This window comes from Pungitius pungitius, chromosome 12, assembly GCF_949316345.1.
Source record: "Pungitius pungitius chromosome 12, fPunPun2.1, whole genome shotgun sequence".
In the NCBI taxonomy this organism is placed as follows: Eukaryota; Metazoa; Chordata; class Actinopteri; order Perciformes; family Gasterosteidae; genus Pungitius; species Pungitius pungitius.
The window spans coordinates 10,205,336-10,218,386 of NC_084911.1; the positions used below are offsets into that span (position 1 = coordinate 10,205,336).

General features: G+C 43.4%; 1 protein-coding gene across 5 annotated transcripts; it reads right to left on the reverse strand.

Annotated features, from left to right (window-relative positions):
- Positions 1-22: 22 nt before the first annotated feature.
- Positions 23-12,950, reverse strand: rhot1a (ras homolog family member T1a). 5 transcript variants are annotated; one of them, XR_009957134.1, is made up of 21 exons: positions 12,581-12,950; positions 11,292-11,350; positions 11,032-11,113; positions 10,490-10,533; positions 10,351-10,404; positions 10,197-10,249; positions 9,800-9,908; positions 8,681-8,782; positions 8,240-8,338; positions 8,020-8,128; positions 7,808-7,928; positions 7,485-7,569; positions 7,228-7,373; positions 6,979-7,079; positions 6,635-6,765; positions 6,345-6,428; positions 6,098-6,220; positions 5,814-6,016; positions 5,169-5,291; positions 1,924-5,058; positions 998-1,123 (listed from the first exon to the last, which is right to left on the reverse strand). XR_009957134.1 is itself a non-coding variant. In XM_062566040.1 (21 exons), exons 1-21 carry the CDS (start codon positions 12,615-12,617, stop codon positions 3,163-3,165), a joined length of 1,986 nt encoding a protein of 661 aa, XP_062422024.1. In that variant the 5' UTR covers positions 12,618-12,950; the 3' UTR covers positions 2,014-3,162. The 5 variants fall into 5 exon arrangements, 4 of the variants coding, with proteins under 4 accessions (XP_037332355.2, XP_037332357.2, XP_062422024.1 ...); XM_062566040.1 differs by lacking the exon at positions 998-1,123 and having other exon boundaries at positions 2,014-3,229; positions 5,005-5,058; XM_037476458.2 differs by lacking the exon at positions 1,924-5,058 and having other exon boundaries at positions 23-1,123.
- Between the last annotated feature and the right edge of the window lie 101 nt (positions 12,951-13,051).

Genomic DNA, 13,051 nt, shown 5'->3' on the forward strand with positions numbered 1-13,051 from the left:
TCAAAGAGACACAAAGGCGACATCGGTGGGTGTAAATGTCATTTATTACAGATATTTAAAACCATTCGTTTATCCTCATTGATGTTGAATTACCCGTCATTGCAGCCAATAATAATAACAATTCACTGCCGTGCCTCATGTTTATTGTAAATGCCGGAGAGGAGAAGAATGGGACACTGTCCTAGTTTTAAGGTGGGAGAAGCAGCTGTTGTTAATAGCATACTCTGTTGCTCTGTGGCGCCTTTAACTTCATAAAAATAGAACACGAGGGACATTTTGTTTGTTTAGCTATTTCAAAACCAGAAAAACAAAAAGCTGAAAATTATGATGCGCCGCTTCCTACAGCTTCGAAATACAAAAATACAATGGAAATATAAATCCCTCCGTCTGTGCCGTGCGCTGAAAACAGACGACAAAACAAAGAAAACGGGTTAATAAATTAACACACAAAATGAACAAGTGCATGCCAATCCTGACCGTTCTGGTGTAAGATGAACCACCGACACCTGCTGTGGGTCCAATACTTAAATCTTTGAAGAATACATACATAATATACCGCATATACACATGTATTAACAGGCTCAAGTCCCTTTGTGGTGTTTCTGTATGTGGCTGCCTGTCTCTGCGCTCCAACCATCTAACTAATAATCATATTAATACTGACCTGAGACAAAAAGAGGGCCAGGTCAGCCTAAAACCAACCAGACTAACAGATCACACAGTTAAAGTCAGTTTTTGCAGATGGAACGACGGACAAGTGCTTTTAAAAGTAACCTGGCCGTCTTCCCACAAAAAAGAAAAAATTGAACCCCACTTTTCATTGTTAAATGCATATAAAATGTGTTTGCTCATTCGACTTCTTGCCCGTGTTGCATTGTGGGAAAGGGGACGAGGTGTAGTATGGGTGGGGGCCGATGCAATGGGGCCTGGTCGGTCAGTCAGCCGGGCTCTTTTGAGTCTTTCGGGGCGGGGCAGAGTCAGCAGAGGGACGAGAGGGGGGGGGGATCACCGCTGTTTGAGCAGCGCTCTGTACATGGCGAAGCCCAGCACGGCGAACACCGTGGCACCAACGCTCGCCCTCAGCCAGAAGGTGGAGTTCTTCAGGTCGGCCTGAGCCATGTGCCTGAGGAGAAGGGGGGGAAGCGGGAGACAGAGAGAGCAGCGTGAGGGGGAGGGACAGAAAAGGGAAACTTAGAACGAGGACTGGGCTTCGAACAACAACCTACTGACCTCAACTTAATCAGGCAAATATTCATCATCCAACTATTGTTTACAGTATATTTGTTTATTATACTTGAAAACATGATTCAGGTAGCAAATGACCTATAGAGGGATAGTTTGCAGTGTTGCCCAGCCCTCTCACATTATAATGTCACATCGGTTACCTATTGATTGGCGATATTTTCTAAAACCAAGAATGACAAATATCAGCCCCCAGGGGTACCAGCTTGAAACAGGAACACACAACAGTTGGTTGTGTTTTGAGAGACAAAGTAGGAATGTTTGACTGATGAGTAGCAGCAACTAAGATTTGCACCACAGACAACAACAAAAAAACTAGAATACGGAAGTTAAATTAAATTTAAAAAACACCTGTGCTACCAAACACAAACACAGGGGAACTAAGCAGACGACGAGGTACTCCGACGGAGTCATCCAACGGCCTCTTTGTGCTAAGCTAACCCGCGGCTTCATCTTCCACAGACAGAAAATAGAGCGACGTTGATTCAAAAGGTGAATAATAACATCTTCAAACATGTAGCACTATTCTTATGAAGACGCCGTCGAGCCTCGTCGGACGTTTCCGGACAGAAAACAGACATCACCAAAAATAATGGCCGAGGCTGAATAAGGGAGCTGAATTTATCACACCGCAATAGAACTTAACATCGCACCCTCCCCTCATGTTGTTTCTGTCTTTACCTTCCTGGGGGGGAATTAGCTGCTCAGCAGAGGCCTCCATAAAGACGGGCCCCTCCACGCTCCTGAACTCCTCCTCAGCAGGTCCCCCCCCCCCCCCCCCCAGAGGCCCCACCAAGCGCAACCGCCTCAACCACACACACACTTGGTAGAGCACAGAGATACTTCAGTATAATATTTTCATTTCAAGATGAATGATCTATTGAGGGCATAAAAATCAAAACTGTGTCAAATGTCCACGGTGCGTTTTCAGGGGTGACATCTTTAAATGTGTCATTTAACAAGATATTTTAAGTTGAAAAACGGTTGACATCAAGACTACACTAACAACTGTACTTATATTTTCATTAATATTAGTTTACAATTATATAACAGAAAAAAAAGAAATAACAAAACGGACACTGAGCTGTGGGACTAAATATCACTGAGATTTTGGTTGAATGAGATTCAGTTTCTTTGCAGCGTTAAATTCTTAGGAGCAGATTGTATTTCACTAGTTTAGACTCATTGTGTAAAAGTATCTATAGTTAAACCAACAACACGCAAGTTAGCTAATAACAAGATCTCTGATCTCATCCATATCACTGAGCTCCACCAAGCACCCACCCAAACCCTAGAGCACAAGCTCCAGCATCACAAAGCCACACACACACACACACACACACACACACACACACACACACACACACACACACACACACACACACACACACACACACACACACACTATGCAGACCGCACACACCACATGACAGCGAGATTGAAGAGTTTAGCGATGAATCTTGTCCCTATTTGAATACATAATGACGTAATTGTGGCTTTCTTTGGAAATAAAGTAAATCTCAAACTCGTCCCAACTGCCTCTGCTGACTTTTACTCTGCATTCATTGTGTGGCACCTTTCATACACTCGATTGTTTGATTGGTAACAAATTAGTGGTAAAATGTTATTCTCTTTGTACCAAGTGGCGCAACATAATTTATTATTGTAGCCACTTTTCAGATTTGTGATTGGCCCGTTGCTCATCAGATGTCATGCTGTTATTAGAGCCAACACGTCAAAGACATCAAAGACATACGAATACAGCGTTAGTGCTGGATGCAACATACAGGGTCCACCCCACAAGGAGCCGTGTTTTATGCTTGAAAGAAATCCCCCTCCATCACTATAGACAGACATTCAAACCCTTTGGGCAGGACACCGAGGCAGAAACCAGTTGAATCGTGCAACACACTAGACGGATTAGCAGAGAGTGAACACGTGCAGGAGGAAGAGGAAGAGGGGGAGCCAAAAACAGGTGTTTGAGGACCTATAGAGTCGAAGGAAAAACACAGGAGAAATACAACAGAGGGAAAAACAGGATGAAATCACATATCAAAGTAACACTTTGGGATTTTTAACATAAGCCTGATACATTTATGAAGTCTGAACCTAAAGGAGAAACATTATTGTACTAAAACAGTGCCGCTTTTCAAAATAAAGTTTCTCCTGTAGTTGTAGACTTTAGTATTAGGCATGTAAATTAAGACAGAGAGAGACTGAAAACATCACAGTTAATCTCCAATAATGAATTAAGGTTGGTGCCTTAAAGAAGATTTAGAATTATAATACTATTATGTAAAAATAAATCACATATCTAGCACGCAGGCATCAATGACGTTTTTCAGTTGGGCTGGTTTCTGTCATTCTCTGTGCAAATAAAGAGCCTGTTAGTCAAGATTCACAGTGTGCATATCCACTGCAGGACAGGAAGGACAGACCGCCTCTTAGAGAGAAGAGGTCAAAGGTCAGTTAAATTCACACCTGGAATTTAGTTTTTACTTTGTCTACCTTTTCAAAGGCTTCATAGCAGGACATGATCTTTTTTCATAATGACTATGTGTCTGAACAGTATGGAATGCAGTTTTATTCACAATTGAATGAATAAATACAGAAATAAATGAATAAATACATAAATACATGAAATATGCATCGGAATAAATGAGGCAATAAATACATAAATATTAAATACATTTAATTATTTCATGGTACATTTACTTCATAAGTACACATTTATTTATTTCAAGAGACTTTTTTCATAATGCCATTTCATAAACACTCTCACGTCCTCTAGCCAGCCTTTTTTTGCACACGGCTCTGTTGTCTGTTCTGAATGTGAGAGATAGCCACGCCCCCCGATTTGCATATAAGAAAGTGAAATAAAAGTGGCATTATGAAATAAAAGTCTCTTGAAATAAATAAATATGGAAATAAAAGTACCATGAAATAATTACATTTATTTAATATTCATGTATTTAATGCCTTACATTTATTTAATATTTATGTATTTATTGCCTCATTTATTTATTTCATGATGTATTTCAAATGCATATTTCATGTATTTATTCATTTATTTATGTATTTATTCATTTATTTATTTAATTGTGAATAAAACGGCATTCCATAGAACATACTTTGGATATGGTGCATTATACTTATACAACATTCTAAAGTATTTTTTTTCCAAACTGAAAAATATGAATACTCAAAAGTATCCAACAATATAAAAACCAGAATATACATGTTGGTATTTTACCTGCGGGTCAGTATAAGCATGCATATGACAGATCATGCATCTGATCATGCATCTGTCTCCCCACCCGCAGTCACCCCCCCGGCGAGCAGCCTGCACGTTAAGTAGCACAGCGCGGTCACACTGGGCCACAGAGCACAGAGAGGGGGGGGGAGGGGTGAGTTCAGCTGAAGCAGAGACCAAAACACCTCATGTGAACCAGCAGCGCTAATAAGTAAGTAAGAGTTTTTTGCTCAAAACATCCGAGCTAAGTCTGTTGCTATGGTAACATCGTGTTTGATCGGTACCCACTCAAGCCGACACCGATTGGTTGACAGCAGACTGTCAGTGAACGTGTTAAATGGTAAAAAGTTAAAGAAAAAAAAAGTTATAAATCAAATAGGGCAACACCTAGGGGACCCTACACTTTGGTACACAGACAGCGATGAGGCAACCCAGCGAAGCAGAAGTTTTGTTTCCTCCAAAAGCGATCACCAAAGTATTCACAATAATTCACAAATGCAAATCTTTACCACCGCCAAATCGACAAAGTCCCTTTTTTCCTGAAGTGGATATGCAGTGTAAACCTGAGCACAGGAGAGGTAGAGGAGCGGTCACCATCACCAGTGTTAAGGCTTGAGTCAAAAAGGGGGAATGAGTCTACGTTAAAACACTAGAGCTTATTCTATGTATGAACCTGTTGAACAAGACCCTGCGCAGTTGGGCCTTAATGCTGCGCAGCAGCTCCAACTTGAGGAGGTTCTGACACAGGCAATATGTGCACCTGTTGGAGGCGCACATGCATCGGAGGCGGACGTGGCTGCGGAGAGACACACAGAAATGCGTGTTTTCACCACAACAGAAAGACAAAATGTAGCAAACAACAGACAGGGAGGAGGAGGAGGCCACGCTAATAGAAATACTACTCAGAGCTGAAACCTTCATCCCCTCGTCACAGACATAGTAAACTGAATGGTGTACAAGGAAATATTATGAACGCACTGTAGAGGTATAAACCTGAAATAGAATAAATAAAAGGGGAAAAACAAAGAAGGCACAAAACAACAAGAAAACTTAAACACTTTCAAATTGTCTCATTTCTCAGATCAAGTTGGCCCGTCCCTTCGAGTGATGTGAACAGGCAGCTTTAATTGACATCTGAAAATGCCGTGCAGGGATTTCACCCACATGTATTTTCTAGCAGAATAAAGAGGTTTACACTTGACACAGACTGTACATAAGTTAATGTCCGCTCCTGTAACCTCTGAACTCCCTGAGTGACCCATACAGGTGGGACGATAAGACGGCGTTGAGGCTGAACTACACAAGGTCTAATACTCACGGGTACATGGCCATGGTGGTGAGTCTGGTGTAGATGTCTTTGTTGGGCGCCTCGGCCGTGCTGCAGGTGAACGGCTGTGGTGGGTGGAGCTTGTGCTTGCGGCAGAACTCGTGCGGCGAGAGGCTGTGGTGCTGCCGCACTTCGTGCAGGTCCGACTTGGCGGCAATCACCACGCACGGCGTCTTGCTGTCGATGAAGTGTTGCTGACGAAAACAGAACCGAAAGGAACGTCACGAGCCGGAAGGGAACACAGCGCGCTACGAGGCCTCGGTGCACGTGCATACCTTGTAGACTTTGGCGCAGTATTCAAAGGAGCCGGGGTTGTTGATGTCATACACCAGGCACACCACATCGCACGCTAGGTCCGCCTCCGACAGGAAGTCGAAATCTGGCATCACCTCATGGAGCTGGAGGTTTTTGAAGACGAGAGCAGAAGGTGCCGAAGGAGGGATTAAAGTATTAATAAGGACACACAACCAAGTGTGATACGACCAGATTATGTGGGCGTAATCCGGAGGAGAGGGTCGTTACCAGCAGGTACTTCTCCTGACCATAAACATAGGTCGTGCTGATGGCGTAGAAGGACTTGTGGTCTTCTCTAATCCGCCGCTGTCCCTGTGGTGGACAAAACAAAACAAGGTCAATGACAGGGTCACAGTCCTCTGGACGATATACACGAAAGGACCCCTCAGACCCCGGGTGGTCTGCTCCAAAGATGGAAGTTTAATAAACAACAAGCAGCGTGACACAGTTAGTCCTCCCTGGTCCCCTTTCTACGAGCTCTTATTGAATCAGTGAGTCAGCCGTTCTCTCCAACTGACCTGCAGGTTCTTGCCGAGGAAAGCTTGGAGGAAGGCGCTCTTCCCGCTGCCTCGGCCCCCCAGGACGTTGCAGCGGAAGACGCTGCGCTGGGTCTGCTTCTTCTGCAGGTCGATGCGCTTGTTGCGCGTCACTGGCGACGCAGAATAAATAAATACACACGGTCAACAGTCACGTGCTATAAAATCCATGCATTTCTTTTATCGCAAAAAAGAAGAACTAGAAACAGAAGAACTTAAACACAATACTGTATTTTCTTATCAGTACAGAAATTGTTACGTGACTATTTACTGTTTTTTAAGAGTCATTTCACATACAGCTCTGCGGAATCCAATCAATAAATTACCTGTGATGGCAGCAGCTTGGGACTCCTGTTCGTAGATGATGGAGTAGCCGAGATAACCCAAGTACTCCAAGCTACGCTGTACATCTAAATATGTTGTTAGCCTACCACAGAAAAAAAAACACACACAAGCCACCGTGAGCGATTCATACGACGTGTACTTTGTAAAAAAACACCCCTGGCGTTCTACATCTCTGCGTACGTGCTGCAGTACGACTCGAGTGCGTATCAATAGCTGTGTGCCACACTCACGTCCACTGGGAGAGGTATCCCTGGTATGTGATCCATCCCTGTTCGTTGGTGCAAACCGTGTGGTTGACGTCCGGACCCCAGGGCATGTAGGGAAACACTTTGAACAAGTCCTTCACCTCGTCTGGCGACAGCGCACAATCTCGGTCCTGCACGCCAGCAAGAGGAAACACATCCACTCACGAATGGTGAAAGGCTCGAGAACAGAGGAGGCGGAAAGGTGGCCCTCTTTCAAAAATAGATTGTTTGTAATTCCTCACCTTGTCGTGTTTGTCAAAGACGCTCTGGAGGAAGAGGTAAGCGTTGTGGTTCAGCTCGGTGGTGCAGTCCGGAGGCATCTTGATCCTGGGACACGCAAACGTTTCATCATTATTATTCATCGTTTAGGCAACCGGAATCAGAGGATTCCATTTGTTTCTGTTATACTAAACCGAATTGGCATATAAATAATTCAATCAAGCAGTCATTTCAACAATGTGAAAAATAAAGGTTCTGCTTCTTCTCCCCAGTCTCCAATGCCGCATGTAAATAACAACAACATTCTAATAAAAAACAGGAAAATAAGCTGCAGGTCTGCACTCACATGGGGAAGAGGTACTCCTGTGTGAGCTCCAGGTCGTCGTCGTAGCCGAACCTCCGCAGCACGGTCCAGGTGGTCTCGTGTCGGCCCCGCTGGATGAACAGAGTGTGCAGGAACAGGAAGCCTGCGACACACAGGAACGAGTGCAAGGAGACAGATGAGCAGACGGAGGAGGAGGAGGGGGAGGAGGAGGAAAATGAGAGCAAGAAACCGACCTTTAAGCGAAAGCCCGTTGTCCTGGACTCCGTCCGCCATGTTCCTCCTGACCACGTTCTTTACGTCCTCCAAGGCCTGAGGCGCTAGCGGCGTATTGAAGCAGGTCCTCTGCAGACACACACAACCAGCCACGCATTGAGAAGGTCTTTCTTTCAGGTACGTCAACACTTCAAGAGCCACGAAGCTTACGCAGTCACGACAAGAAGCGGGAAACGTTACCTGGAAGAAGTTGAGCTCGTTGTCGTTAAGGATGCCGTCGTTGTCCAGGTCAGACACTTTGAAGATTCTAGTCAAAGACTTAATGCAGGACGGCTTCAACTGTAATAGAGACAACATTAAGCTCTCTGCCAGTTCTATTTGGGGAAAAAACAATCATACTTCTCTTGAGATAAGATCCCAAAACTATATCTGGCACCAATAGACTTCAGACATTTTGTTTCTTACATTGACAAAACACAATATGTAAAGGGGTATCTCACTGGTGCATCCTAATCAAGAGGGAGCACATTTTTTTGTGGTGTAATTCCGACTGCTGCACATTTGTAGACTTTTCCACATTAAATCCTTCTGAAATGCCACAGTAGAGGGAGCTCAGGTGAGAGCAATAAATAATGAGCTTCAGAGTCGTGGTGTACAGCGGCTCTACCGAGTGGATCTCACCTCCTTCTCCTCCGGGCAGTACAGGGGTCCCGTCGGGTGGAGAACAGCCTTCTGGGCGTAGTAGAACAGCTCGGAGATGTTCTTGAGGTTTTTGGCGGAGCACTGAGATCAGAAAGCACATCTGTGATCAAACGTCCCGAAGAACAACAACTCTGGACACATATTCACTCTGCTTGTGTGTTTGATGCACATATTTCTTAATCCATCTTCTCTACATTTGTGTTGTATATGATCACATTATCTACATTATACATAGTCCTGAATTAACATTTCAAAAGGTCCTTTATTTTGTATTATAATGGTATGCTTAAATATAAGCAAAGGTCATCTTCTGTACCAAATAAAATATTTTGGATTCATTATTTATTTACACACAAAACTACAGAAATTAAAATAATAAGAAGCCAAATTTTGGTAATTCAAACAACAAACGGCATTGAAGCATTTAGCTCTGATACAAACACAATGTACTGTTGATAAATGATGATTAAATCATCCATTAATGAAATGGAGCATACATGTTACTACACCATTGATAATAATTCACAGAATTATAATTTAGGTGCAGAATGAGTATATTTACTTTTTTTTATGTTTCCATTACTTTTAGTGGAGTATTTATTTGAATGCAGGCCTTGTCACAGAATATTGTCTTGATTACTTAAGAACAAAACTCTATGAATACTTCTTTCACCACTCAAAAACTGGCATAGATGTAATTAACTTGGTGGAACAGTAAGCCAGCTGTTAAACCTTGGTTCACACGTCACATGTTCATTCCTTTATTCCCTCACGTCCTCCTCGTCTTCGTCTTTTTGACCTTGGAGCTAATCCAGCGGAGGACGGCTGTCGGAGGGTCATCGGAGAACAGAAACGCAGCACCCCCCCTCCCCCCCCAACTCACAGTCCATCACGGCCTCGTAGCGACATTATTCTATTCAGGACTCAGAGCTGAGGTGCAGTCGGGGCAAGGATTTCAGATTTAATCTGACAATGTGTCGCCCTCAAGTGCTTTCATCAAAGCACGTTCTGTGACATTTAACTGAGTGGAACTTGCGGACATCCCCGTTTGACTGGACCCAGTAGGTTAATATGTGCATGTGTCTGTCAATCTCTTACCTCTACACAGGTCTCGATGTCCTGGTATTGATTCATGATTGGCAGGATGGTCTCCATACTGCTGTGTTCCACCAGGTCCGACTTGTTCCCCACCAGGATCAATGGGACTCTGTAGGAAAGCAATTCATGAGGAAATTAAAGAGCTACAACGTTCAGTCAATTTATCAATTGGTTGATTCAACAGAGAAATAATAAGACAGCTATGTTGATAATGGATCGCTAAGAAGCCAAGAACTCTGTGGTGGTGGAAGGCTCTTCAGAGGGAGGGTTTGCTGGCTTTCTCTGTTACTAAACAGAACTAGAACTAACAACAGCACCATCTAGCTGACGTGACCCACAGCGGAGACGGACTCAGTCACACGGACGCACACGTGTGTGAAGTGACATGGACACACACCTGCTGTCCTTGTCCGTTCTGTCATTGATGAGTGGAATCCAGTGGCTGGTCACCTGGCGGAGCAAAGCACTAACATTCATTTTCTCAGATCCAGATGAGGACATGCGATAGTTACACATTTGATGAGCTGATGGTGGAGAGAACGCGTGCTCACCTTTTCAATGGACTTCTTGTTGTTGACGGAGTAAACTATGCAGATAACATTGGCCTGTGAAGACAAGTACTAATATTAATACAACATTTCAGCTACAGACATCTTAAGCACAGATGAGTGAGCATGAAGAGAAACCAACCTTTGATATTTCTTGGTACAGCTGCTCGTCCGACTGTTCTGCCTCTAAAAAGGCAAAGAAATAGGCAAAGGCAAAATAACTTATCAGTACAGTGTGTGATATTTTATAAAGCTTATAGAACAATTATTGAAACATTGGCTTTAATATTGTCAGGTTAAATCCAATTTGATAATTTTGCAGTGTTGTTAGCATGCAAAAATAGTGAACATTTCTCCAGCGAGCGCCTAATAAAACATTATTTAAACTAATTTTTACATGATTCAAATAAAAATAGTTTTTCTGTTAATAACTATGTAACGGGTGAGAAATGTTTAGGTTGAATTTTTTTTTTATTGCAAATGTTTCCAAATTGACATCAGGAATCAGGAACATTTATTACCCAAATATGCTAGACATACAAGGAATTTGACTTGGCGGTTTGTGCATAACATCAGACAGTAAGACAATGGACAACAAGATCGATAAGACGGAGCACCAATCGTAATAAGCATGTACTTAATGTGCATGTCTGTCTGTGTGTGTGTTTTTTGGGGAGGGCTTACCCGAGTAGTCCACAATGTGTGTGGGAACCCTCTCTGGGGTCACATCGGCTGGGATGGTGATCTCCTCAGCGCGAAGAGGAACCTGGAAGACAGGAGGACAATTACCCAAATCCTGAAAACAAGCAAGGCTCAAGAACCATTACTTAACTCCTGCGTTTTTCATCTTTTTATCCTCACCAAATGAAAAGCAAGACAAATCTTAAGACTCAACAGCTAGCTGGATGATTTAGTCTTTCATGTGACCGCCCATCGACACATACCTCATCAGGAAACTCCTCGCTGACCAGGGACATTATCAGCGACGTCTTCCCCACTTTGGCTGATCGGGAAAAAAAAGAAGAAAAAAGATATTCTTACAATCTGACAAAAAACACAAGGAAGTTGACATGTGACTTCTCTACATCTTCTATTGCCATCCTGGGAAATGTGTGAAGTGACAGCGAGGAGATGAGAGCAGCTGGCGAGAGCCAAGAGCTGCAGCAAAGTGCAACAAACACTCAATGAATTCCAGGACGGTGGTTCAAAGTGTTATATTTAAATATAATACATGTTGTAAGTCGTTTACGTATTATGTTTTCATCACATTCCCTCTGGAATTGCAAAGAAACTGCTTCTATCCACAAAGACGAGATGCTTCTATAAAACAAGCAGAAAAGTGCCACTAAAACAATGACAACAACAAACCATCCACCAACATCTTGATACCACTATGTTAGATTCATATTTCACAGCCAGGCCTTTTGGATGAACGTATTGTTTGCAGTAGCCATCCATTATAGTTTTAAGCATTTTTAAGATTAGCTTAGTTTACGTCTGTGGGTTTAATTTCCATTACTGAAGCTCACTGCGGTGGAAATCAAGTATTTTGGCAGCAGCTCTCTCAGGAACGATGAGTACCAACTTGGCTAATGTGGCGGTGTCGGCCAACCTGCATAGTCAAGACTGAAGTATAAATAGTACAAGAGAACAAGAAGACCAGATGAGACGCAGTTACGTTGGGATCTAATGCCTTTTTGGCTTGATTTTATCCAAATCTTCAAATTACATATTATCCACTCATATCTTTGTTTAATATAGTGCATCTCAGTGCCAACTACACTTGAAACGATTAGGTGATTAATAGGAACTTTATCAGCGGTTATTGTTATGGATTATTCTTTATTGATTATATAAACCTGATCCCATTTATCCAAAATCAGTTTCAGCTCTAAAAAAATAAATGAGAAATTGTAACAGTCTTATTCAACAATTCCAGTCTGTGCTAGCCTCTTCCGCGCATGACGTCTCGTTATGAGAGGTTAATGCATCGAGCGTCCTCACATGGAAACACTCGTGGTTGACGATCAATCATGCACCACGAGATGCGAACTCACTCGCATGTCACATCCTGCGGACCTTCTGACGGGCGCTTGGTGGGTTGCATGTTGTGATATTCACCAGGAGCATCGGCTAACCGTCAGTTAGCTTCTAGCTCCTCCCACCACTAGCATGTTAGCTAGCTAATTGAGCGCTCAACACCGCTTCGGGATTCAAGACACCCGCCACTTACGTTCCCCTACGAGTAGTATCCTCACGTCCTTCCTCATGGTTCAGCTCGTTTCCCGCTATAGAAGGACTAGTTTGTTTCATGTAGTCCTTCGGAAGCCGTTTCACTGCCGTCGGGCCTGCGCACTGAAGTCCTGCCGCTGTCAGAGCGCTCGGGCGCCTTTGTAGGACAAAACGGACGGACAGCTTTAGGGGTCTTACGCGCACTTCTACTTCAACTTGTGACCTGTCGGCTCAGAAGTAATCGTAATAAAAGCGGCAGTTTGTGGCAAACGTCCCTGTAGCGTTAATTTCCAAGTCAATCGCACTCTTTTCGGGGCTCGCATAGCATCTCGCAGGAGATGTTACATGGGCAAACCCGACCTCCAGCACCCGGCGACTACAGCGAGTCGTAAGGGACAAACTTCCGATAGAGTGTAAAAAAAAAAAAAAAAGATAAACGCGTTATGCTGCTCTCTGGCGACAAAGACAATGA

Bases quoted from the DNA above. Each gene is read 5' to 3' on its own strand.
- rhot1a (XM_062566040.1), bottom strand. From the start codon at position 12,617: ATGAGGAAGGACGTGAGGATACTACTCGTAGGGGAAC. The intron at 8,339-8,680 runs GTGAGATCCACT...TCTCTATTACAG, and splicing joins ACTGCCCGGAGGAGAAGGAG to TTGAAGCCGTCCTGCATTAA. The intron at 6,221-6,344 runs GTAACGACCCTC...AAAAACCTCCAG, and splicing joins GTCAGGAGAAGTACCTGCTG to CTCCATGAGGTGATGCCAGA.